Raw genomic sequence first — 27531 nt, 5'->3', positions numbered from 1 at the left:
ATTTCCAGGGGGGTCAAAGGGTGTGGAGCCCCATTCTGAGGAGTCCCATACATTAACCAGGTGTCATCACAGAAACCTAAAAACATTCTACCAACCAGACCCTGTTGTATGTGCATTTCTTTTAAATGAAAAGCACATTATAAATACAATTCATTAAAATAATAATGTGTGTTCTAGACTTTCCGACTCAACTGAAAGGTGACTGCCCTGAAAGTACATTTTTTGTAGGTTGCAGTACTTGAGGAGAACACGTGGGGTCGTTGTTTGTTACTACGTCATTTCCGTATACAGCGCCACCACAGTCGACGAGAGCATAGGCTTTCATTTCTAGGCCGGGTAGGTCCTACTATCAACACAAGTGAACGGGAAAATAGATAAAGAATTGGCTGTACAATCTTTATCCATCCTTGCAAGTAATCTTACCACGAGGAAATACATCGTTATAGGTGACCTTAACTAATCGCTTTACGTGGAACTGGTGAGTTATGGTGTTTTTGTAGCTCAAGATTTGCCGATATTCTGTGGTTTAGCTCAGGCTCTCCTCCCTAGTTTTATTGTTGCTTTGTTCTGGGCTGCAGCCATTTTTAATCGCCTTGTCCAATATACATCGCCTTTCCTCTGCTTCCCAAATAGGATGTGTAGTCGGCAAATATCAATTTGCTACGACGCTAGTTGAATTGTCTTAATTGCACTGGAATTGTCTTCACAGCCACCAATACATGTCTTAAACATGGAAGGCTAAAGTATGGATATCCCTCTGGCCCAGGTTTAATCCTAAGCGAATATTTTCTTGCTATCATGGCAGCCAACTCCAGCAGTTAGCTAACATTACCTCATAGCTACACAGCAAAAGCGAGCGATGTTCAGGAATACAATTTCTTGGTGTTCAGTAAAATCGGGGCTTTGTGTCCTCGTTTGTTTAAAAGACCCGCTTAAGTCCAGTCGCTCTTTTAAACAGTTGTTTCTTTCATTATGCATTTGCCCTTACATATTGCTGATGGAAACACTGTTGTATAGTAAACAAGTAAGCTAACGTTTAATAGCTGGCTGTGTTTACAAATACTCCTATTTGGCCTAAATTGCTACGTACTTAGCTTACATACGTAGCCTAGCTATCGCTAACCAAGTAACATTTGCTATGATGGCTGCCTTATTCGATTAGAAGTGGCACTGTGTTAATAAACATTGTATTTTCTCGTATAGTTATTTTAGTTCATCTCGTTGAATTGCACTCATTGTGGGTCACATAATCGTAAAATTACCCTTTAAAGGTACCTAGCCATAGGTTGATGTCCATGGCAAAGGAGGCCCTTAGGTTAGTAAGTGTCAGCTAACCTTGGCTCACATAAACGTTAGCTAGTGTTTCAAGACCTGGACGTTTGACATCCTTTTGTCAAACGTTATCTGTGTACTCTTCAATCCATTTGAAGTTACATCTAAGTCATCCTTGACAGTTAGTTTGAATATGTAAAGAGATATTTTGAACATTCCGACTCTGTAAACACGTTATCTCGGATAAATTAGCGAACGTTAATCGTAAAATAAGTGCTTAGCACTCGCCAGCTAGCTGGTGTGTCGTTTTTCGGTATTGCGAAACTCCGGCTTCTCGGAGTAAACACTTCCAGCCCCATTCTTTAAATTAAATTGGTTATGATTAAAAACATTTACTTGTCACACTTTGTATTTGGCTTGGTTTATAAATAGTATCGAAATATGAAATTGTCCAAACAACATACAGTTAGCTAACGTATCTATAGCTAACAATGTCACAAATCTAACGGGAATGATAACATTGGTGACCATCTAGACTAGAGTATGCTTACAGTTGTTCGAAACCGCTATGTAGAATTTAGGATGCCATGTAACACCGAGAACATTGAATATTTTTCTTACAGGGGCCATTTCACTAACTAGAATAGCCGCTTTCCGATTGGTAGCAGAGTTTGTTCAGTATAGCTAGCGGATAGTAAGGTAGCAGCTTTGTCATGTCTGCGACATCTTCAGACAAGCATCCATCTCGATTCTCCTCTTTAAGATTATATGTGAGACTTCAAAGACACCCGCATAAACCCATGAAAACGTCTAAGCCAAGTCTAAAACCGAAACAACACATTTTGCGGTGCGACGGACGGTGCAGTTTAATTCTCAATGCCATGGAATACTATTTTATGTAAACGGCAGAAGGGGGATTTTGGTTCGTTTTGGGCACTCCATCTTGGTTTGATATGAACTCCAAGTTGTCATTTAAGTTTCTAAGCAAGGGGGATGATTAAATATTTTTGTCTGCACATATATTTTCAATGGAATTACTATGTTCACACGCATGTAAAAGGACATGCCTAGAAGTCTGTGTATTTTAGGTGATGACAAAACTGTGGTCCTGGTTAGAGCAATAATAATCTGAACATCTGATTTTATAGAGTTGCCTTAAGCATGGCACAGCATGCACTTCTGAGACTAGCTCAGAGACACACACACACACACACACACACAGAAAGATTCTCAGTTCGTGGCCCATTCCCAGCTCATTTGACAACATATTAGTGGTCACCTGGGCAGCTAAAAGTAGAACTCCGGTTCACCCCTGAGGGGGGACAGAGGGACCTTTTTCTGCAGCCAGGAGTCCTCCATAACCTCTGCATGCATAGAGTTCTGGGTGGGGGTGTCAGCACAGGTTATGGAAGAGTTTGTGTGTGGCTTCCTCTTCTCTCCGTCTCTCCCTCTCATTTCTCTATGTCACTTCTGTGTGTGTGTGTCAAACTCTTACCTGTCTTGCTGACTCCTGTATCCTCACTCTTTTTGTCACTGGGCAACAGAGTAGAGTTTAGCCTATGAACCCCTGTTTCTGTGAGTCATTTAGGCTGCGTGTGGAATGACATCCGCCACAGCAAGGCTCTTTTATTAGTCCTGTTAAACCCTTGGGCTCTCAAGTGATTATGTTCTCTTTTGTTCTTGTTTGTTATGGCTGCAGCCATGGTCGCTGTTCTGTGACTGCATGTGTGCTCCTAGACCTCCCTCTACTGTCGAGTTCAAACAGGACTCGACAATTTACTGGTGGACTTGACATTGACGCATTAGACCTCTAATTTGTAGTGTAGAAGGATGGAATTATCCTTTCAAGTTGAGATGCTCTTACTAAATTCAGTGTTGACTGGAAGCATCATGAAACAGGGGAGGATTGACTGAAATGACATTAGAAATCTCTCTAGAACAATGTAAAGTTCTGCAGCTACTCTTTGGAAAGATTTTAGTGTTTCACAAAACAAAACAAAACAAAACAAAGATGGTAGATATGTATTGCTGTTGGGCTAATTTTGTTCTTTGAGAAGTCCTTAGTATCTACTCCGCTTGTGAGGTTGTGTTGTGTTTTTGGCCCAGGTGTCTGGTCTGATCCCTTCTGATTGAAAGCTCCCCTTTCTCCACAGAAACAGACGGCATAGAAGAAGAGGTGTAAAGAAAAATTTCCATACTCGATGACATTACATCGCAATGTCCGATCGTTTGGGGCAAATAACCAAGTCCAAGGATGGGAAAAGCAAGTATTCCTCGCTCAGCCTGTTTGACAAGTACAAGGGAAAGGCAATAGAATCTCAGAAAACCACAGGTAAGGTCACACTCCTGTTTTTGATGTGCGGGAAGAGATGTTCTCCGTAGCCTTGTGTTTAGCCTAGCGGTCACCCTTCAAAAGTGAAGGTTGGAATGAAAATGGGCTCCATGTGCTGTGGCTAGTAGCGGTTAGTTGGTCCTTGACATAAAGTCAAATGTTACTTGAGTTTCATTGAAAACAGATGTCAAACTGAGATGTTTGTTTGTGGCCCTAAGCAGAATGTCATTGAGATCTAGAGGATATTAGTTGTGTCTCGTGCATTTGAGAGTGTGAGGTTCTGATTACCTCTTTCTTTCTTGCTCATTGTGTCCTTCATTCTTTTTTTCTCTTTTTCTTCCTACCTCTATTCTCTGGTTTTCTTTCTCTCTTTGGTGGTTTCAGTTGTACCACGACATGGCTTGCAAAGTCTTGGCAAAGTGGCCACTGCCCGGCGCATGCCCCCACCTGCTCACCTACCGAGCCTGAAGTCTGAAAACAAAGGAAACGATCCCAACGTGATTATCGTGCCCAAAGACGGAACAGGATGGGCAAACAAGCAGGAACAACCCGATCAAAAGAGGTAGGCCAAGTGGATCACAGGAGAGATAAGTACATCTCCATCAGTCAAGTGGTTTTATATATTTCTTTATTTTTATCATGGATGGTTTTAACCTGGAGTTTTGGTGGTGAGGGGAGGAAGTGTGGGAGTTCTAGAGAGATGGGATTGAATGGGTCGAGTTAAGTGTTGAACTGCAGATGATGTAGCCATCTGTTATCTCTAAAGTTCAGAGCTCAAAGCAAATACATGTAGTGTATCTGCTTATATTTCATCAGTACATTTTAGTACAGCCTCAACTTTTCCATTTGAAGACGCACCCAATTATTTAAAGGCTTGGTTCCTTATAAATTATGATTTTGAATGCTCAGTAAAACCATGAAATGCTGCAGTCACACGGTTGAGCTTGTGTAGAATAAGTCATGATTAGGTCTTATTGTCACTTATGAAGGCGAGAGTATCAGGCACGAAGGCAACAGCCCGTGGTTGACGGAGAGAGGCAGAAGACCTGTGTGTGTGTGTGTGTGTGTGTGTGTGTATGTCTGTGTCTGTGTCTGTGTCTGTGTCTGTGTCTGTGTCTGTGTCTGTGTCTGTGTCTGTGTCTGTGTCTGGCTGAGTGGGTGGATAGCCAGATATCTGTATGCGTTTGTATGAGTGATCGCCCAAGGTGAGACTGGCACATTGAATTCCCGTGTGTGTTTGTGTGGGCGGAAGGGGGTGGACTGGGCTTTGTGATAGTGTGTTGGCAGCTGAATGTGTGTGGGTGTGTGTGGGCGGGTGGGTGAGTGAGGTGAAAGTGGCTGGATCATACAGAAATCGCATACATTCACTGTAGGAGTTTTCTCACGTTCAGCTTGTGTCGATTTTAAGGGAAGTATTCCATTTAAGGAACCTGTCGCCAGTCCTAAATTCGGGGCTCACTTTAACGTAATTATAAGTGAACACTTCCTTTCACAGTGAACAGGATTTCAGAGCCCAGAGTGTCAGTGTTGTCTCATCAGTCCCTAGTCACATTAAAAAGCAGTCCTTCTGGGGCTGGATCTGTGGGTGTAGTCTGTCCCTGGTTGCTACTGCGATGACCCTCATAGCCACAATAGTGGCAGTCTGATTGCGCTCTCTGGTCATTTGCAACTGCAGTGATAGCAATTTGATTGCTCTCTGTGTTATGCTGGAGCCGTAATTGCGTCCATCTGATTTTGCTCTGTGATCATCTGGAGCCATAATGGTGATTTTGATTCAGTTGCCCATTTGTTTATTTGTCTGTCCCGTCTTTCCCCAGTTCCACTGTATCATCAGCACAGCTGCCGGAGTTGCAGCCGCAGCTGGCTTTACAGAAATCTGTCTCCAATCTTCAGAAGCCAGCAGCAGCAGTAGCCAGCCAGGAGGTAAGTCTCACACCACAGCTCCCTTGCAACTGCAGCATTGCTCATCAAAATCGCCCATAAGCATCCCTCAACCCCACCACACTGCACAAGTACCCCATACTCCATAAATGGAATGCGTCACCAAGTCATAGTGTGCAGAGAGCGCACTAAAGTAAAGAGCCCAACCATCTGTCTGACATGGAAATTAACTGATCTTAAGTAAGAAGGACACTCAGGTTAATGGATTCATGCACCAAACTGTCACAAGCCTGCCCTCATCAAATTATGTGGGGGGAAGGCTTTTTTCTCTCACCTTGTTTCTGTCCCTCTCTTCCTTCCCCTTTTCTGTCCTTACGGCCCTCCTCCCTCACATTCTAACGTTCGTTCTTTCTTTCTCTCTGTTCTCTCTGTGCAGAGCACAAACACAGGTGGACCAAAGCAATGGGCACAGCTAAATGGAAAGGCAAAGGCAGTAGAACAAGATGGTAAGTTTGCTTGTGAAAACATTAGAAACGGCCTTCATTGGGCCAAGTCAAGAAGTAATGCCCAATTTTTCCCCAGAAACCCTGAAACTGACCCTTAAACAGTCCGCATGTTGTGGTTTTGTTTTTCATGATGTTTGGACGTTTTCAATCGTTGGCTGCCAGAAAATCATGTTGTGATTGTGTGTCTTTCAGGTTTAAGGGTCTCAAACCGACTGCAGCCCTTCTCTCACGAGGAATTTCCGACGCTGAAAGCAGCTGGAGAACAGGACAAGGCTGGCAAGGAAAGAAGCGCCTACGATCCGTCGTATGGGCCCGGACCAAGCCTCCGCCCACAGAGTGAGTCCCCGTCATGCCTTGGGGTCATATAGGTCGCTCAGAGGTCATAGTTTAACCTCTGAGGCGATCAGTGTTATTGCAGATTAAATGTTAAACTTCTGAAAGTCAGCCGTTACAAGGATGACAGCAGAGTGGGACGGTTGGTTGATGTTTAGTCTCTCTGTGATTTCTGTCTTCTGTTCACCAAACTGAAACCATACTGGAGGCTTCACATCTCATAAGCTCACTATGTTTTCTTGCCCACCTCTCTCCTCTCCCACTACTCCATCCTGTCACCTTCATTTTGATCCTCCACTTTTCCCCATTTCTCTGTTCTCTCTGGCCCTCCCCCTTCCTCCCTCCCTTTTTTCCATCATCTCATCCCTTTCTCTCTTGTTGTCCACCTCTCCACCTCTATCCATCTCTCACTCCCCCCCCCCCCCCCCCCCCCCCTTCTCTCTCTCTCCCTCTCTCTCTCTCAGATGTCACAAGCTGGAGGGAGGGTGGTGGGAGGAACCTGCAGCCCTTCACCCTACCGCTGGGCGCCTCCTCCGAGTCAGAGGGCAAGGGTGGCAGCAACAGCGGTGGTGGTGGAGGTGCGGCTGACACCCCGTCGCCCCTTCCTCCTGCTCCTCCTCCTCCTCCCCCTTCGTCCACTTCCTCCTCCTCCCCCGCCAGCGCCCCCACAGCTGCCACCCCTTCTTCCTCCTCCACTTCCTCAGCCGACTCCAAGGAGCCCTCTCTGCGCCCTGCCCAGCCCCTGCGTCGCCCTGGACCCTCCACCCTGCAGTACCAGCTGCACCACCACGCCGCAGCCGCCACCTACCACGACATGCTGCCTGCCTTCGTGAGTACCCCCACTCTCCCAATCTTATGAGAATTCACTTCGAATGGTAGCCACTAATCAACGAGCTTTATTTACATCAGTTGGTTTGATGGTAGTTAAATCAGACTTTGACAGTGATTTATCCTTCCCATCTCTGCCCAAGTCACATTACAGGGCAAATGCACCGACATAGAGACTGTGCTACTGATCAATCACTATAAAACCGCTCATAAGAGTCCTAACCTTACATTAAAAGATATATTTTTGAATTAAGTTCTTTATGGTCTTCATTATTTGTATGCCTAAAACCACAAAATATATTTAAAAGCTTATAAGCAAGAGCTATTTAGTTATTGAGCGATTCCTAAACTGAGTAGTCGAGTATTCGTTTCAGTTATTATGATCGATTAATCGGCTTTTAAAATAGTTGTTAGTGGTAGCCCTAGTAGGGATGGCAGTGTTATTGATTGAATTTGTTAGATAGGTCAGTGACATTAGCCTTTTATTTAGTTTGTCTCTCCAGTGTGCCTATTGAAATGGTATGTTTGGTTGTTTAAGTGGGAGGTAAAGGTTAAGTATTTGGTAGATGCTTTATCCAAAACGACTTTCAAAAACATTTCATGAAAATAATTAAGTTGTTGTTGTTATTGTTGTGTTGGCAGATGTGCCCCAAAGAGCCGCGTGACGCCCCTGGCACCACTGAACACGCTCCACCCGCTGTGAGCGCTCCTGTGCGCTTTGATGCCAGGCCCAACTTCAGACAGTCTTTCCCTGCCCCCGAGCCTGTCAAGTAAGTCCCAGCAGGCATGTGTGCCAGAGAAAGAATGAGTTCTCCGCAGTGTGTGCCACTTTGGAAGACTGAGGGGAGATGGTTACTGATAATACAGTGGCAAGAGACTTCCAACGGTCAGATTTTTAGCGGTGATGTTTGCAACTTCTGTGGCGCTATTTTACAAAGGAAAATGTTCAATTCGGAAGGATTGCAGTCATGCTAAATGCAGATTTAGTGCAAGTCAGAATATTGCAACCACTATAATAATCCTGTATCGAAAGTGAAACTGAAAGTCTTTCCCGTGTTTGCTGGACCCTCTGTTCCTGACAAACCCTGTATCTTTCAGACACGTATTTTCCCTCCTACAGTTTATGCTATATCAGTGTCTTTTTTTTTTCTTTGCTAAATTTCTGCAGATCGTGTAGCTACTTTGATCTGCATAGTTTGTCAAATATGGTTATGTTATTACAAAAAATGTGTATACATCTCTTTTTAAAGGCCACAATACAAACTGGCAATTTATTTATCGGCTATTATAACTAGGCTCACTTTAGAGAGGTGGTTCGGCATTTTCTCTTTGTGCTCCTCTGACGCTCCCCCAACCCAGCAGGCAGGCTTTCTGTTGTTTTGTGAGTAAATGTATGGCGTGGTGACTGACTGGTTACTGTGTGTACCTCATTGCAGCGGGGAGGTGAGGAGAGAGAACCGCTTCGTCAAGGCCCCCCCTCGCCTTGCCTCTCGCCCCATCCGTCGCCCCGGTGACCGTGCCCCCCGCCCCGCCATCATTAACCCCGAAGACCTGAAGGATTTGGATGATTTGGACAAGGACTGTGAGGACGGATGGGCCGGTAAGGACTCTGGGGGTTTACAGACAACATTGAAGCCGACCCTCAATTTACCGTTGGACATAAGAATAAAGAATTCCACCGTCTCCAGTTAGATGCAAATTAAAAAAAGGTCCCCTAAACAATTTTATACGGCAAGTTAAAGAACTCATTTTTAGACATTGGATGAAAGTAGTCTCCCCTCAATGCTGTTGTGGATGAAGAAAAAAAAGCCTGGCAGGAACGAAAGAGTCAATGAAAACAGATACATGCAAATTCCAATCCTCTGCCTTACGTCATCTGAGGTGTAACATCTCTGAAGGTTAGATAAATATATCGCCGTGCTTATAGTTTTGCAATATCTCAATCCCTGTATCAGGGTTCTTAAAATTCTTGCCGTTACACAGCCAATCACTAGCACCCTGTATCGAAAGTGATCGTGGCGTAATTGTTGCCAGATCATTGATATTGCAGGAAGAGTGAACTTGAAAGTCTTTCCCGTGTTTGCTGGATCCTCTGTTCCCGACAAACCCTGTATCTTTCAGACACGTATTTGTCCTTCTGCAGTTCCTGCTGCAGCGTCTTTCCTCTGTGCTAATGTGCTGCAAATGCATGTAACACTCCAATCCTATGCCTTAAATCTATGGCAACTCTCCTCTTGTTGAGTGACCTGAGGCTTGGAGGAGGCAATCAGAAATGCAGATGCTTGAAAAGAGCCTCTCTATTTCAGTCCAGATTTACATGAATCCAGCAGGATTTTTTCCCCCCAGTCTAATCTCAACCTCATGCTTCTTGTGTGTGCTTGTGCAGGTCTCCACGAGGAAGTGGATTACAGCGAGAAACTTAAGTTCAGTGATGATGAGGAGGATCACTCGACCAACGATAAGAATAAGATTTGGTAAGTCAGTCCCACGGCTCCAACCGGAAGCTTTCTGGCAGTGTTTTCCACACCCCAGCAAAGGAGGGTGCACCAGGCATGACTAACTGTGTGTATGTATGTGTGTGTGTGTGTGTGTGTGTTTCACCCAGGGGCCAGTGGGACAACCACCGCGAGCGCCAGTCCTCCTTCAGCTCTGGGGAGGGAGCTTACCCCCACGATGCCAACAATGACGAACAGTACCATCGCCACCAGGAGCTGGTCCACGCCAGGAAGACCAACGGCCGCTACCCCTCCACAGACTCCCAGGTTGGCACACAGACCTTCGAAACACTTCCCTCTTGTATCAGTTCAGCACTGCCTGGTGGTTATGCTTGCCTGTAGTACAGATATTACATTTATGTCGAGCCAGTACAAAAGCCCATACAGGATAGAACTGCTTAGACATTTTATTTCATCCTTTTGCTCTTGCATATGGACTGTTCATTGGCACAGTAGGGAAAGGGTTGCGATGAAAAGTGCAATACATGAATAAACTTTCACTATACACAGCAGTGGGGTACTTGGGGAAAAAGACTCAGGTCTCGTGTTGTTTAAAGTCAACAGAACAGATAGCACCCTGTATCGAAAGTGGTCGTGGCGTGATTGTTGCCAGATCATTGATATTGCAGGAAGAGTGAACTGAAAGTCTTTCCCGTGTTTGCTGGACCCTCTGTTCCTGACAAACCCTGTATTTTTCAGACGAATAGTTAGGGACAAAAGGAAAAGTAATCAAAACATTACAGTGATGAGCTGCTTATACTAAATGTGTTACATGGTGAGCTGCCTTTGGATGACATCTGTATGCATGTTTTGTACACGCCAGGTAACCTTTCCCTACCCACGATGAAGCATGTTTTATTTTCGGCAGAAGCATCACACATTATCAGTTTAGAATCTGTTCATTCACATTTGTAACCAGGTTCAGTGGAGTGACTTCTGTTTTCTCTTCTTTCTGTCCACCACTCACTCACTCACTCCTTCCCTCTCTCCCCTTCCGTCCTTATCTATCCCTCCAGCCCCAGCAGAAGGGCAGTGTGGCAAGTGAATCTGCTGAGGAGCAGGAGGACGCACATCGGCAGGCTCCCTCACGGGGGAAGTTTGCCTCGGCCGAGCTATCGGAGGCAGTAGAGCGTGCGCGGCGCCGCCGGGAGGAGGAGGAAAGGCTTGCTCGCGAGGAGCGTCTGGCTGCTTGCGCCGAGAAGCTGAAGAGGCTGGACGAGAAGTTTGGGAAGAGTGAGAAGCCGCTTCGTTCTGGAGAGGCCCTCATAGACCCAGAAGGCAAAGAGGCGGCCCTCTCCCCTGGCAGAGAATCGGCCAAACAACATCCGGAGTCCTGGCACTATGGCAATAAAGGTGAGACATCTACTCTGATCTGGACAAAAGTGCCATACCAGGCATGAATGTGTTGATACAGATATAAGATGCGTTGTTTAGACATCACATAATTTGCATCCTCAGACATGGGCAACGGGCAGTGCTAGTAGGGAACTTAAAACCCATGGGTGTTAGCGTCTGTCGCGATCACGTCACTTAAGTAGTCGGACAGAAGTTTTCCCACTACACAGCTCTGAGCACACTGGTTGCTGGTACATAGAAAACTGGAGGGATTGTGCTGCTCTTTGAAATCCTAACATACCCCTGTATCGAAAGTGGTCATGGTGTGATGGTTGCCAGATCATTGATATTGCAGGAAGACTAAACTGAAAGTCTTTCCCGTGTTTGCTGGATCCTCTGTTCCTGATAAACCCTGTATCTTTCAGACACGCCTTTACTGCTTTGCATTCTCACTCTGATCTGTATTGTTACAATACATACTATTTCTATTGAAACCCTGTATTTTATGCTGTAGGCTGTGTACAGTTGCTAACTAACCAACTAACCCAATTTGGGTCAGTGTGAATGTCCAAGAGGTTCTTGGCCTTATCCTCATTGAGCTCCACTAATCTCTCTTAATCTCCTCCAGCGAATGTTGAAATACTCAAAACATTGCACTTGTTTAGAATAGAATGCCACTGAGGACAGCACTTTTTGAGCTGAGACTTTTGCCAACCTGAACACCATGTCTTAAACTAAAGCTCACTCCTGAGAATAAGATTGTGGTTTGCTTAAGGTGTGTTATTGTTGTTAATGTTTCGCAGATGTGTCTGAGGTGCCGTTAGATCAGGGCCCCAACCAGGACTATCGGGAAGGCGCTAGCCCTGGCTTTGGCTACCGTAACGACGAGGACGGTGCGGAGTGCACGTCTCCCGTGCCAGACTACGGGCGTCCCCAGAAGCCTGTGGCTCCCCGCTTCCAGAAGCAGCAGCAGCACAACCAGCAGCAGCAGCAGCAGCAGCAGCAGGTAACAGCACAGAGTCCTGCCCTAATGGCTTAATCCCATAATTCCCGGGGTTAGCCTCAACATCGCACGGGAACAGGGAAGGTCAATGTTCAAAGTGGGAAATGGGTGGCTTAAAAGATGGCAGTCATTTATGGAGCCTTTTCGTTGTTTATGTTGTGCTGAATTGGTGGAAATGCTCCTGTTCCTTACCTGAGTTCTTGTAGACTAGAGTGGAATAGGTTGCTCAGTCTACTGTATTATCTATACGTGATCTCTGTAGTCCATCAGACTTGGCAACCAAGCTACTCTGCCACGTAGCTTGAACAAACCCCAAGTCTTGTGTCCGGGATCAAATGCCTAATGTGTTCTTTGAATGAACTGCAATGTTGCCATGGATATAAATATGTGCTCCACAATGTATAAAATGACTCATACAAACCCAGGCCTACTCTAATGTGCACTCATCACGGATCATTTGAAGAAATGTAATGACTGATAGCCGCTGTCACGTAGTATTTTCTTTAAAAGTTAGTCACCAGAGAGAAATTGGAAAACCATCACGTACATTTAAGGTGAAAACTAAACTTTAACAGGCCATGGGTTTAAAAACTAAGCACACACTCAAAAGGTCCGAGCGTCACCCTGTATCGAAAGTGGTTGTGGCGTATTTGTTGCCAGATCATTGATAATACAGGAAGAGTGAACTGAAAGTCTTTCCCGTGTTTGCTGGATCCTCTGTTCCTGACAAACCCTGTGTCTTTCAGACACGCCTTTACTGCTGTGCACTCTTTGCATAGTGCACATATATCTCTCCTCTACATTGTTATTTCTGTGCTGTAGCGACTGATTGATGACGGGCCATGTCTAAATGTGTAACGCTATTAGGAGCAGGTGTACAAGATGCAGCAGTGGCCCCAGTCCGGCCACACTGCCCCCCCCTCCGGCTCTGCCCACCCCCAGCGCGGCTACTACCCTCCTCATGTGCTTGGCTTCGACCCCCGATGGATGATGATGCCCCCTTACATGGACCCCCGCATGGCCCAGGGTCGCTCTCCTGTGGACTACTACCCCAACGCCGTGCACTCTTCAGGTGAGGCACCCCATCAATGGTAACATGAAGATGGGCAAAATGGCCACTGATAATCATAACTCTCGGTCAATTGGTTCATATCGTGATTCTTTGATGCATCACATTTATTTAATGTTTTTGGTTTGTCAAATCATAACCCTGCTAGCAAAAGAAAATAATCAATTAACTGAAAATGAACAGACCGTGGTTTTAAAAAATAGCCACTATTACAGCAAGTTAACCCTGTATCGAAAGTGATCGTGGTGTAATGGTTGCCAGATCATTGATATTGCAGGAAGAGTGAACTGAAAGTCTTTCCCGTGTTTGCTGGACCCTCTGTTCCTGACAAACCCTGTTTCTTTCAGACACGTCTGATGTTCATTGCTCCAGCGTGAAACTGAATCTGTGTTTGCCTTTAGGCATGATGAAGCCCATGATGCAGCCAGACCATCTGAACAGCCCTGGCTCTGCCTCCGATGAGGGCTGCCATCCCAGCATGCTCCCTGAGAGGAGAGCCCCCTCCACTGAGCCCTATCCGGCATGGAGCCAAGATGGCTACCCTGCCCGCAGTTTCACCCCACCCTACCAGAGGCAGAAGGAGAGCAGTGACAGGAGCCAGGGAGATGACAGGTGAGCCTAAAGAGATTGGCAGAGAAGCGGTTGCCCGCACAGCAGCGTAATGGAATTTTCCTGTTCAGTGTCTCATTGCTCTTAGTTGCTTGATTTTCCTCCTGACGGTATCCTTATTGGTTTTTTGTTTGTTTGTTTGTTTGTTTTTTCTGTGCTTGCCTGTCCTCCTGGTGGTGTTTTCCTCGCAGGAGTGAGAGGGCGTGCTCCCAGCAGGACTCCTACGAAGACCGAGGCAGTGAGTGCCTGGATAACGTTGTTGTTGACGACCCCCACCATCAGACTTACCGCCACGGCCCACCCCCGAGAGGAGATGCCCACGAGAAAGGAGATGGAGACTACACCAAATCGGACCCCAAAGAGGCTTCCCGACACCACAGGGACTGCGCTGAGCCCCACGACGACGTGTTTGACAAGGACAAGGGCTTCGACGTGGACTTCTGGAGGAAGGACGTGCCGCTGAAGAAAGACGTGGGCGGCCAGCAGCAGTGGGCTGACCCGGGGTCCTCCAGCAGCAGCAGCAGCATCGGCCAGCCCTCTGAGTCCAGCAGCAGGCCGGTCACCCGCAGGACAGGCCCCATCAAGAAGCCCGTGCTCAAGGCTCTGAAGGTGGAGGATAAGGAGAACGAGAAGCCCAAGGCTGAGCCTGAGGAGAAGCCTCCCGCGCCCTACCGCCTGGAGAAGGAGGTGCTCACCAATGTGTACGACCTGAAGAAGGACAACCAGCCGCTTCCCAGCAGGCACTCGGCTGCCCCGCCCATCGACAAGCAGCAACAGCAGCATCCGCAGCAGCACCCCGAGGAGAAGGAGAGGCACCCTGCTCCCAGCCGGGCGGAGAAGCAACACTATGACCACCCCGAGGAGGAGAGCAGCTGGGAGAGTGGCAAGTCTCAGGCCCAATCCAGAGACATGCCTGAGAATCGGGAGGCCTCAGCGGCGCGCCGCAACAACTGGATCTTCATCGATGAGGAGCAGGCGTTCGCCGGGGCACGTGGATCAAGTCGAGGGAGAGGACGGGGCTTCCGTGACTTCAGCGCACGTGGTGGTGGCGGCGGCGGCCGCGGTGGTCGGGGTGAGAACTCCAGGGGGGGTTACAGCAACAGCGGGAACAACAACAACAACGGCGGCAACCCTCAGAGAGCTGGCCGGGGCCGCGGACAACGGGACTTCATCAAGACTGATGACCTGCAGCGGGGAAAGCCGAGGCGGCGCAACGTCAGCGAGACTCAGAGCGAGGCCTCCGAGTATGAGGAGCTTCCCAAGCGCCGGCGGCAGAAAGGCACAGAGAATGGAGACGCCGGTTACCCAGAGCCCACCGACACAAAGAAGGCTGACCGGGACTCCTGGAGATCGAACAAGGTTTACTCGGACGAGCAGGGGGTCGACACGCGAGATAAGACCAAGCCCGGCAGGGGGTTTGGGAGGTCCCTGCCCCCTCGCCTCAACGCGGAGTACCAGCGTGGATTTGGGACCAGGGATATCTCCACCTGGAGGGGCCGGTCGACCCAGTTCGGCAGCGGTTCCCCCCAGGAGAACGGCTACGGCCTTGGAACAGACACTTACTCCAGGCGACCGGCAGAACGAGAGCCAGCGAAGTATCCGCAGAAGTTCTCTGGTTCCTTCATAGAGAACGGTGTGGAAGAGCGCGGGGGAGTGGAGGGGGAGGGTTACCTGGACAACGATAACCCCGATAACCGCCCGTTGAGACGCAGACGGCCCCCACGCCAGGACAAGCCCCCCCGCTTCCGCCGCCTGCAGGAGGGGAATCCCAGTGGCCAGTGGAACAGTGAAGAGCGCGTCAACGGAGAATTCACCCACTCCTGGCCGGGCCGCACCAAGAGTGGGGAGGACGGCTGGCCGGGCCACTACCCCAGCGGCAGAGCCCACGAGCTGGGCAGCCAGCAGGCTGAGGACTGGGAGTCCGGCTCCGACACCAGCGAATTCAGCGACTGGCGGGAGAAGCGTGGGGGAGGGGGAAGTGGTCAGCACGGAGACGTGCCCTCCGACTCGGGCCACGGCGAGCCCGGGTCCAGGGATAAGAGGGAGCACTCAAAGCGCAGCTTCTCCAGCCAGCGCCCCCTGGTGGAGCGGCAGAACCGCAAGGGTGAGCCGCCAATCTTGGAGGGGAGTAAAATGAGCCGGTCGGCAGACACCCCCACCTCAGCGGGCATGGCCAATAGGAACGATAGCTGGCAGAACGGAGTATCGCCCACCTGCAAAAGGTCAGTTTGTGGCCCTTTTGCTATCGTATGAAAAAATACATAGTTTTGAAGGTTTCAGTTCATCCTCAAAAATCTAAAATGGTTAGTATTTGTGGTGTTTTCTTTTTTGCATAAAAAGCAAAGAGAAACCATTTCATGTACATTAAAGGAGAATTGAAACTTTAACAGGCCACAGGTTTACAAAACAAACAAACAAACAAACAAACAAACAAACGAAAAAACACACCCCCAAAAGTACCATGCATCACCCTGTATCGAAAGTGGTCGTGGCATGATTGTTGCCAGATCATTGATATTGCAGGAAGAGTGAACTGAAAGTCTTTCCCGTGTTTGCTGGATCCTCTGTTCCCGACAAACCCTGTATCTTTCAGACACGCCTTTACTGCTGTGCACTCTTGCATAGTGTAAATATTTCTCTGCCAAATATTAATTATGCATTCCAATAAGGAGCTGTCAGTTGATTCTCAATTTCTGCTTTGTTTCCTCCATAGTTCAGGATGTTCTGTAACTGTAAATATGTGTTGCATTACGTTTTGAATCCACACTTTATCCAGAGGTCTCTCTCAGAACTGTGGGACTATTGTTACTAACATGGAAATATTCTTGAGCTTATTTGTTACATGAATACACTATTATAAATTAAAAAATGATTTAATTTATTAACACGTCTTGTTCTGCTGTGTAGAAGCCCAGAGGAGGTAGCGGCTAGTCTGGGTTCCAGTTCTGTATACTGTGTGGAAGCATCAGAGGAGAACCTGCAAACGGTACCAACGGAGGCTTCTGGAAAGAAGCTGGAGAAAGAGATGAAGAGCCGCAGCATGAAGGGGGACATGGCAGAGCCACTCTCTCAGTACGACATCAGCGCTTACCCAAGTAAGTGTGTGTCTTGTGTGTCGAAGCTTGTAACAAACATGTGTCTGCTGATCATCAGACACAGAAGGGGCTCAGGGGCTAGTTGGGCGATCTCTCTCTCTCGCACTCTCTCTCGCTCGCACTCTCTGTCTCTCGCACTCTCTGTCTCTCTCTCTCTCTGTGTCTCTCTCTCTCTGTGTCTCTCTCTCTCTGTGTCTCTCACTCTCTATGTCTCTCTGTCTCTCACTCTCTCCCCACTGCAGAGGCTCGTCCTCATCACACCCTGTGCTTTGCTTGTCATCTGAAGTGCTTGTAGCAGTGTGTGTTTGACATTTAGCTGGAGGGTTGTTGTGATGTGTTAAGTTGGCGGATTGTCTTTCTGCTGAGCGTGGTGTGTTTTTTTTAGTGGGTGGAATCTCATTGTGCTTTGTTTGTCTGTGTCCAGTCGAGGGGGAGGCAGGAGGGCCAATCCCCAGCCCAGACAGCTTCCAGGATGCTCTGTCCAAGAAGCAGCGGCGCCCCCAAGAGGACGAACGCAGGAGGAAGGAGCAGGGAGCTGCGGTGAGTCCCTCTGCTGTGTGTGTGTGTGTGTGTGTGTGTGTGTGTGTGTGTGTGGCTGAAGCTGAAGCGGCCTGTAACCGCCATCATAAAATAAGAATGCTGCTAGGTTAACTGCTAAGCTATAATGAAAAGATGAAAAGTACTGCACCTTCATAAGATCAAAAGTACACTTGGCCTAAAGAAGTGGCCAGATGGCCATCTGTATATATGGAAGTTTATCTGCTGTAGCTTAGTTCATCATGTGTTGATGTGATAGGTGGGCGTGAAGACCCGTCCAATGCCGTCTAAGATGCCTCCGCGCTTTGCCAAGAAGCAGAGTAGCCTTTCCATGGAGCAGCCAGAGGAGGCGCTGTCAGCCAGCAACCTGGGCACAGAGATCTGGGAGACCAACAGCTCAGGTAGGAAACACACACACACACACACACACACACACACACACATTCCAACACCTCTTTTTGCCTTGTTCAGTATGTGTGTTTGTTGAGGTACCTAATAATTTCTATAATTAACTTAACCATTTTCAACAAGGCTAACAATCACCTGTTATCTATTCATATTTGTGGAGTTGGTTGAATATGCGTTTGTGTAGTAATGACTCATTCTCCGTCCTTTCCTTTGCAGCCCTCGGTGTGCAGTCATCTGGTGGAGACTCCTGGACCAAGCAAGTGTCCTACACGGGGAGCGAGCCAAACTCAGAGGTAGAGCTGCGCTTTCATCTGCTGTGTGTGTGTGTGTGTGTGTGTGTGTGGTGTGTGAGTTCCACGAAAGGATGACAAGCTGGCCTTTGCTGACCACTCCATATCTCACACCACCTACAGTATTACCACCATCAGTGCGGCCATCCTTACCATCTGTGTAAAAGCTCTCCTGCAGGCTCTCCCAACTAAATACAACTTAGCACTGTGGCTTTCCTACAACCATATGCTGCATGACCCTCCTCAACATCTGGAGTCAGTAGCCCGTATCATTAACTGCTGTAACTCTCTTAAAGGCCTGTGTATTGCCAGACATGTCAGACTTGCAGACCTAATAGCTATACAACATACAGAGGCTGAGCAGATCCATAAACATACAACTGTCCGTTTTGCACGGTTTAAATCTTCTGCAGACAAATCATGTACATTAGTAAAGTAAAAACTAAACTTTAACAGGCAAAAAAAAACCATACTCACCCAAAAGGTCCGTGCATCACCCTGTATCGAAAGTGGTCGTGGCATGATTGTTGCCAGATCATTGATAATGCAGGAAGAGCGAACTGAAAGTCTTTCCCGTGTTTGCTGGATCCTCTGTTCCTGACAAACCCTGTATCTTTCAAACACATCTTTACTGCTGTGCACTCTTGCATAGTGTTAATATTTCTCTCCTCTATATTGTTAGAATACATAATACATATTTGACTGTCAGTTGATTCTCAAAAATCTAAAATGGTTTCAAAATATTGATATCTACTTTGTTTTATCCAAGAAGCCCATAGTTCAGGATGTTATTTGAATGTAAATATGTGTTGCGTTAAGTTGTGAATCCACAAAGAACTTTGACATTGACATTTCCACCTTCATGTAGAGACTCCTTTCCCAGATTTGCAAACTCACCGGACTTATTCACCATTTCTCAGAATCACCGAAAATATGGTTGATTTATCTTTTCCTCTCACTTCTCCTCCAGGACTCCGATGCGGGCCCTGAGCAGAATAAGGAGCATAAGCCGGGTCCAATCGGTAACGAGCGTTCACTTAAGCACAGGAAGGGCTCGGAGGGCGTGGAGCGGCTCGATGGCCCCATCACGCCCGTCAACGGGGTGGACATCCACGTGGACAACGTCCTGCCCGTGCCGCCCATCGAGTTCGGCGTCAGCGCCAAGGACTCCGACTTCAGCCTGCCCCCCGGCTCCACGCCAGTGCCTGTTTCCAACCCCGTCGCCAAGCTGCAGGACGCCCTCGCCAGCAACGTGAGTTTCACAAACACACACAACTGCCCTTTGACCTCAGGGCCCTACACTTCACAGCCAGCAGTGAAGAATAACAGAGGCCATTCTTTTTATGTAAGTATTTGAAGCACTGTAGATTTTGTCATTCTGTCATTTGATTTACCACTGTATTATGAGTGATTTGTTCGATATATGTGTATGAGTCTAGTGATGCGTGTTGATGCTGTGGTAAAGAGTGTTCATGTACTGGATGTTTATATGGTGTGTGTATCTATAAGGCTGGGTGTTGATATGGTGTGTGTATCTATTAGGCTGGCTGTTGATATGGTGTGTGTATCTATAAGGATGGGTGATGGTGTGTGTGTATGTGTGTGTTTCTCTAGAAGGCTGCTTGTTGTTGTGGTGTTTTTTTTTCTATAAGGCTGGGTGTTAGTGTTGATGATGGTTTTTGTTGTGTTTTGCTCATTCTCAGGCCATCCCCATGCTACGTAGGGACCACCTGCAGCCTGGCATCAACCTGAACCCCCTCTCCTTCCCCAGCGCAGACCTCACACTCAAGGTCAGCTCACACACCTCACCAGAACACATGTGTGTCTTTAGAGGATGAAAGAATGTAGTGTGCAGGGTATACAGTTAATCATCTCCTAGAAGAAAAAAATAGTTTATAGAGTTGCAGAGGGCTGAGAAGTTTGCAACTCACAAGTCATTCACTCAGCTGGTGACATTTTCAACACATTTTGAATACACTGATGCATTTTTAACACGTGCCGCTGGGCGATTGTTAGTTATTCAATTTGGCTCTGATGCCTTATAAATATTTATTTAAAATTCTGTGTGTGAATTGTTTTCCTTTCCCAGATGGAGTCTGCACGTAAGGCCTGGGAGAACTCCCAGTCCATTCCTGAACAGGGTTCCCCAGGGGGTGCAGGGTCTGGGGGGCAGCCTGCCTGCAGCGTGGGTTCCTCCACTGGGGTGAGCTACAGCTCGTTCGGTGGAGTCTCCATGCCCATGCCTGTGGCCTCCGTCGCCCCATCCGTCTCCATGCAAGGTCAGCTGCCTCTTAAGTTATTACTGCAGCCTTTTTTGGTCTAGTCATGACATCGCTACACACACACACACACACACACACACACACCTATACCACATGCATCTCAGTATGTAACTCTATGGACTCTCTATCTTATTCACCACAGTGTTCTCTGTGTGTTAAACTGTGCATAACACCCTTCTGTATGTGTTAATGTGACCTGTAAAGGTGCCATATATATCAATAGTTGATTATTTGATGATTGACAAAAATGCGTATAGGCCCAGTCATGGTGTAGATGGTTTCCCAGTATTTCTGTCCTCCTGGTGGTGGATGTGGTGCCAGTCGTCATGCCCCTAACCCTAACGCCAGTCTCCTTCTGCCTGTAGGTAACCACATGACCCCTCTCTACCTGGATGGGCATGTCTTCCCAAGCCAACCACGCCTCGTGCCCCCGACCATGACCCAACAGCAGAGCTACCAGCACCAGGTGGGTGCACACAGCCTCTTACTCAGACAAGGTCTTTAGGGCTGTTGGCTTCCGGTTTCAGAGACCGATCCCAGGAAAAAATCTCTTCCAGTTTGAATCTCTCATGGAAAGGGTATTAGTGTGTTGTACTGGCAACGTGATGGTTGGATTGTGATTCTAACTCAATGTATGCGCGTATTTGTTCTTTTGTGTGTGTGTGTGTGTGTGTGTGTGTGTGTGTGTGTGTGTGCCCGCTTTCGTGTGTGTGTGTCCGTTTTCGTGTGTGTGTGTGTGTGTATGTGCGTGCGCGATTAGGCTGCGGCCGCCCAGCAGATCCCCATCTCTCTCCACACGTCTCTGCAGGCTCAGGCACAGATGGGGCTCCGTGGGGGGCTGCCTGTCTCCCAGTCTCAGGAGATGTTCAGTTCCATGCCTCCTTTCAGGTACGACCACGCCCGCCAGCACACACCATCATCTGTTCATGTGCATACATGTCTTTGGGACAAACACTTTACACAGTGGAAGTGGCACAGTGCCTCAGAGAAGGCTAGTTGGAGAACACTAATTAGTGCTCTTGTGTTTTGCCAATGAATAAACAAACATAAGGGTTTTTGTCCATGGCCCGCTAACCTTTTTTTTTTTTCAAATTAAAAATGTAAATGAAGTATTTCTCCCACATAGGTGTAATCCTCTTTGGCCATGCTAATATGCTTAACCCGCAACCAGCTGAATTGTCTTGAGATGATTTACCTGAACTGCGCACCTATCCCCCTCCCTGTAGGTCCCAGGTGTACATGCACCCCAACCTGTCCCAACCCAACCCCATGGTGCTGTCAGGCGGAGCCCCCCTGAAGGGGCCCTACTCCCCCTTCCCTGGCATGCAGCCCTCCGACATGGTGAAGTCACAGTCTGGCTCCCACTACCAGCCCATGAATGGCAGCCAGCAGATGGTCTACGACGGCCAGATGAGCCAGGGGCCGGGCATGGGCACGTCTCAGCTTATGGACTCCCAGCTAATCCAGGTGAGGGACGCCCGTGTATATATATGTATATATGCATGTATATGTATAATTAAGAGCGCTCGCTGATTTACTTCCAGCCTATCCAGGTTGAGGGGCTCTTTGCCTCTGCAAAACTATAAAAGCATTGTCTGATTAAACTTGGTTAGCCCCACCTAGTCCTCTGGTCACGGGCCACTACTAGTAGTAGTGTGTGCATAGGAATTTTTACATAGATGGTTATTAGTCCAAATAATAGATAAGTTCGGATGTGTTTGTGTGTTAGGTGACAATGCCTCTGCCTGGCTCCCAGCTCCGGTACGGCTCCCAGCAGCACCTGATCCTGCCCCAGTCCATCCAGCTGCAGCAGGGGCAGAACCTGTCTGTGGGCGGCCCACGCCGTATGATGCCCCCCGGCTCCCAGCCCCCAATCATGTCCCAGAGCAGAGAGGTGAGGGGGGGCAACACAGCTCTAGGGGGCAACAGCAGCTCAAGAATGATGCACTTTCCAGTGAGTGTGAACTGCAGTGGTTTGAAGTAAAGTTATATGAATTTGAGCAATGGTTCTCTGCTTAGCAATTTGTTTTTCCACTTCTTTGACTGATCTATTTGTTTGATTGCTTTGATGTAGTCACATGAAAAACAAGGACCACACAACACTCTGAACGCTGCTAAATTGCACAATATATTATGCAGTGATATTTACTTCTCTTCCCTCCCCTCTCTCTTTTCAGGGGTCTCAGGTTGACATGAAGGGTTTCCAGTTCTCTGACAAGCCCAGTCACTCTCCTGGCATGCCTGGGGGCTCCTACAGGTAAAGGCAGGACTCTGCTGTGTGTGTGTATCTCTGTCTGTGAGAGAGAGAGACATCTGCGAAAAGGTCCATAGCTAAACATTTGCAGATTGTAGTGATCTAGTTTGAGGCCTCCCTGTGGTTGAGCTCACTCATTGTAGTCTGGACAAGTAGCTATACCTTCAACAAAACAGCGCTTCCAAAATCCTGCATATTTGTGTGAACCAGTCTTCTGTGGTGAGTCTGGATTGATTACAACATGTGAGCAGAGTTTGTTTTCCCAGATATTAAGACACTGTACGTGTGTTTGTTTGTTATTAGTGGCCCAGCTTGTGATCTCACACAGTTGTGGTGTTTCAGGCCTGGATCAGCAAGCCCCAGCGGGAAACCATCAGGAACTGGAGCCCCTGTAGTTGGCCCCCTACCCCCCCATTACACACAACAGGTACTACCCACAAAACAATCACCAGCCAATCACAGGGCAGTACACACCACAGGTACTGCCCACTAAACCCATACCAGCCTACATGTGACATGGTAAACATAGTTCACAATTCTGTATGTACCTGGGTTCAGTTTTTTTTCAGTAAGTACATACACCCACACACAATATTATTTTGACAAATGTAAACCTACAACAGTGGCTCATTGGCCATAATTCTTATGTTAACAGTTAATGCCCTCATATACTGGCATATTGTCAATAAGAGAAACAAAACAAACTAATGTGTTAACTAGTAATGCTCCATAAGACCTCTAACCAGTCGATTATTCACACATGAAGGCACATTGCAGTGGGGCTTAAGCATCGTGTGCTTCGTATGATCGTATGCTTTAAGTCTGTATTTTCTATCAGCAAGTATAGTCACATATCCATTAGGGGTGGGCGGTATGGACAAAATCTTCTATCACGGTATTCGTAATTTTATATCACGGTTACAGTATATATCACGGTATATTATACGTAGGGTGACCAGATTTGAGTTTGTGAAAAAGAGGACATTTCAGCGGTGGCTAAATGTGTCCACAGACATAGGCTATACAGTATGATTGACAGTATCATTTATTGACCCTTATGAACACTAAGTTGCAGAAACAATACTGCCTCAATAAGCTATTGGCCTAAGCAATAGTGGCCAGTATAGGCCTACTTTGTACTGAACGTTTCCATTGAATCTATAAATAGTACGATTAAAAAAAAGTGCATGTAGTTTTTGTTTTCAAGGGTTTATTATCTACGTGGAGTTCCAATAAGTTTTGTCTCCATGTTAACTATGTTGACAGTTAACTATCGTTTACTAGCGTTTGTTTACAGGACAGTCGTCACCGCACCAATATACGTTGCATATATATTCAAAAAAGTTTAGTTGATTTAAATGGGCCACCCCAACGTTTGCACGTCTGTAATGTTATGATTTTCACTGCTGCGAAAAAGTAACGACCGCTGTCATTGGGTTTGTGTATAGAGCGCATTCATAGCTTTCCGCTAGAATTATCCCAGTCAGTAATCATGGCCTAAGTACTCTTTGTAAAATTAAGTCAGAAAATGAGTGTGTATCTAACTTCTACCTCACCCCCCCCCGCCCCCCCAACCCTAACCCCCCAGCAGATGCCCACCCCACAGGGCAACATGGTCATGCACATGCGCCCTCCCACCTCCGGCCCCTTCCCCAACCCCATTCAGCGGCCAGTCATGCCCGTCAGCAAGCCAGTCATTGTGCGCTCGCCCCCCTACCCCGGCCGTGAGCCCCCTCACGCCAGCCCCCCCTCAGTCCCTGATCCCTCCAAGGGGCCCGAGGATGGCATGAAGGTGAGCCAGCCTCTCTCTGGATAGGTAATTCCTCCACTTCTGCTCCTCTCACTTCCACACTGTGTGTCTCGTGTGCCCTCAAGGGCAAGGCCTGCTGTGCATGTTGTCTCTGCATTGGGCTAGCTGCAGCAGGCCTTGCAGAAAGAGGTTTTAACAGTGTCATGAGAGCAGAGCCCTGCTGTTTGTGTTGACCTTTCCCACTTTGGACTGTGTGCAAAGCAGCAGGGTTTTCTCTTCCTGTTAAATACACAATGATGCTTAAACAATCACTGAAATACAGTTTAAGTCGAGATGACCATTTTTCATATTTTAATGTGCAATTTCTGTGTGTTTGTGTGTGCATGCGTGCGTGTATGTGCACGTGCGTCCCCACAGACTCAACCCCTGAGGGACAGCAGGCCAGCGCTGGGCGAGGGGAAGCTGCCTCCATCTGCAGTGATGCCCACCAAGCTGCTCGAGGCCGCACTGCCCTCTTGCCAGCCCAAGCCGACCCGTACTGGAGCCATCAAGCCCCAGGCCTTAAAGGTGGAGGAGGGGAAGGCCTAACCATAGAGGACCCACCCACACACCCCCCCAGCCTCTCACCAATCAACAGCCGTCTCTCCTCTCACTCTCCTCTTCCTCACGCCCTCCTCCTCCTCCTCCTCCTCCTCCTCCTCTTCCTCTTCTGGGTCGTCCTGCCTGTCACAGCCACCAGGACGGCACCAACGGAGAGACACACCATCTCCGGAAAAAAGACAAAAAAGAAAATGGAATCGGACACTATTGCTGAACATCACATATATAGAGATATAAAAAAAATATATACATAAATGTATACATATTATATATATATATATATATATATAAATACATAGACACAATAGTTTGGGACATTTCTAAGCAGACTCCTCAAGAATTCATCTTTTATTTATTAACATTTAAAAGTCCATTTCAAGAGAAGAATAATGTTAAACAAGACAAAAGGAAAACAAGAAAAAGGAAAAAAAATCACGTTTTCTATGTTGCTCTCCATCGCTCATCAAAGCGTGAAAGAGCAAAAGGGGAGAGAAGTTGTCTGTCTGTCGGTCTCTCAGCGTCTGCAGTCCATCCTGTTCTCCAGGCCTTTGCCAAAAGCGACAGAGCTCTCGTCTGGTGTGAAGACTGCTGCCACCGCCACCGCCCCTCTATGCCTTGGAGCGGAACTCCAGTGCGGCACCATGTCCGTCATGTTTTTCCTTCTGACATTTTGACTGGTTACAGTGAATGGAGTTTTTACCCTCTCTTTCTTTACTTTTTAAATAATCAACACCTACTTGCTCTATTAAAGGACACCTTTTATTCAATAAAAAAAAAATCCTTCGAAACCAAATTTGAGGACATTATTCTGTGTACACTTGGAGGGCGTGAACAGGGCGACGGCTCGACTGAGCACGCTCTACCAGTTCCTGCATCTCCACAAGACAGACTGCTCAGAATATAAAAATGAGAAAAGATTAATTTGTTCTTTTTAAATGCTGTTCTTTCTCCCGCGTATTGTGTAAAACAGAAGCAGAGTTTGCTGTAAAAAAAAAAAAAAAAAAAAAGCAGATATGTTGCCTCTTGAAGCTTCTCTGGCGATGCGGTGTGTGCATTTTGATGGAATGGCAAATGTATTGAAACGGGCCAGTGAAGGCGTGTAACCTTTTTTAAAGGCTGTGTATTTCAAGTCTGTGGAAAATGTGTTGCCATGGTATGTGTTCCCTGGACAAACCTGGGTGGGCGTGCACACACACACACACACACACGCACACACACACACACACACCTGCGGTCTTGGGCTAAAATGGTGGGAGGGTTTGTTGGGAGTCTGATGGGTCCCAGAGGATGATTTGGTTGATGAACATGTTACTCTATATCACTTGATTTGGTTGTATTTGCTTCCACGCATCTGAACTAAAGTGGCACTTTTCTATCCCACAAAACAAACCACCCAGGTGTCTTTCCTTGTTGCTTTTGGGGACACCATTTTGTTTTCTGTTTTTTTTATTTTTTATTTTCCACCATCTGGACTGTAGTTTTTTATTTCAGCTATAATAGTGTCTTGTGACTAGGTGTGTGTTGCGTAACTCCCTGTAAACACTCCTCAAGGGACAAGGGTGCAAGCAATAAACACAACCTACCTGTAACCAGAATCGGGGTCCAAACGCAGAACTCCACATTTTTGATGCGGGAGATCTGAGGGAGTGCCTGCTTCTCTCGCCCTTTCTCTCTCTCTCACACAATCACACACACACACACACACACACACACACACACACACACAGACAGTCATCACCACAGTGACTGCTAAAGTGGCTAGTTGCATCCTTATGATATGAAGGGCAGTGGCATTAGCAGTGTGTCATACCGTATCTCATTAAGAATCTCTGAAGTGGTGTGTGGTTGTCATTTATGGTTTCTGATGAGGGGGGGGGGGAGGGTTCTGCTTTTGTGTTACACTACAGATGTACAGTTTCTCTCCTGTGTTCCTGGTCTCTACGCTCAGCCTGGGCCTGGGGTAGACCAGACATGAGTTTAGTCTCCAGTGTATCACTAATTCACAGAAGGAAAGAGAGAAGTGGGGGGGGGGGGGGGGTAAACATAATGGTATTTGTTCAAATGTTCATTTTGTTCTAACAGGGTGGACTGTTTGTGTACTTTTGAGTTGGTTTTGCTGGATAAGTGTAATGCCTTCTAGTTGATTTCAACAGTGTGGAAGGAGCCTGACTTGGAAGCCTCCCCACCTGGGCAGGTATCCATATACACTGCCTCAGCACTTGGAACTGTTTTTGATGGTTGCTCAGTGATCAGTCGTTGATGTACTGGCACACACACACGTCTGCCCTTCAGCTTGTCTGTGTAGACTTGTATTTAAAGGGCCACCTATGGATATTTTACTGTTGATGCTTTTTTTTTTTCTTTTACATATTTAATTTTTTGTTTAAAGGACCAGTGTTTTCCTCTAAAGCTGATCCTCCACGCTTATTTATCCCTTACTGTTGTTTATCCTTTCAAATATGTGATCATATTTGCCCTTTTCTTGTTAAAGATCTCATTGAGAGAAAAATAAAGCAGGATGTGCTTTCTAAAAAAAAAAAAAAAAGTATTTTGTACAAATTCGTGTTTGTTTGGGTTGCACCATTTGCAGGTTGTCTGTGCGTATGCGTGTGCGGGGACGAATGGGGAAAATATGACGTAGATTAGAAAAAC

General features: G+C 47.1%; 1 protein-coding gene across 14 annotated transcripts; it reads left to right on the top strand.

The window, feature by feature from the left end:
• The first annotated feature begins 330 nt into the window (after positions 1-330).
• Positions 331-26728, top strand: prrc2b (proline-rich coiled-coil 2B). Of its 14 annotated transcripts, none has more exons than XM_080847866.1 (31): positions 331-478; positions 3432-3604; positions 3989-4166; positions 5422-5527; positions 5922-5991; positions 6184-6327; positions 6789-7153; positions 7795-7922; positions 8589-8752; positions 9539-9626; positions 9758-9914; positions 10664-11000; positions 11786-11988; positions 12853-13057; positions 13456-13666; positions 13855-15885; positions 16571-16758; positions 17183-17298; positions 17555-17696; positions 17920-17996; positions 18964-19245; positions 19697-19783; positions 20083-20272; positions 20641-20741; positions 21036-21163; positions 21502-21742; positions 22005-22229; positions 22453-22532; positions 22833-22956; positions 24118-24321; positions 24697-26728. In XM_080847866.1, exons 2-31 carry the CDS (start codon positions 3490-3492, stop codon positions 24865-24867), a joined length of 6858 nt encoding a protein of 2285 aa, XP_080703992.1. In that variant the 5' UTR covers positions 331-478; positions 3432-3489; the 3' UTR covers positions 24868-26728. The 14 variants fall into 14 exon arrangements, with proteins under 14 accessions (XP_080703992.1, XP_080703994.1, XP_080703996.1 ...); XM_080847868.1 differs by having other exon boundaries at positions 3426-3604; positions 17567-17696; XM_080847870.1 differs by having other exon boundaries at positions 3426-3604; positions 21054-21163.
• The last annotated feature ends 803 nt before the right edge of the window (positions 26729-27531 follow it).

This window comes from Sprattus sprattus (assembly GCF_963457725.1).
Source record: "Sprattus sprattus genome assembly, chromosome: 11".
NCBI lineage: Eukaryota > Metazoa > Chordata > Actinopteri > Clupeiformes > Clupeidae > Sprattus > Sprattus sprattus.
Note: the sequence above shows the minus strand (reverse complement) of the source record. Positions and strands in the feature narration are given on the sequence as shown.

Coding starts and splice junctions, on each gene's coding strand:
- prrc2b (XM_080847866.1), top strand. CDS start 3,490: ATGTCCGATCGTTTGGGGCAAATAACCAAGTCCAAGGATGGGAAAAGC. Junction 7,923..8,588: donor CCTGCCCCCGAGCCTGTCAA/GTAAGTCCCAGC, acceptor ACCTCATTGCAG/CGGGGAGGTGAGGAGAGAGA. Junction 17,697..17,919: donor CTGGGAGACCAACAGCTCAG/GTAGGAAACACA, acceptor TTTCCTTTGCAG/CCCTCGGTGTGCAGTCATCT.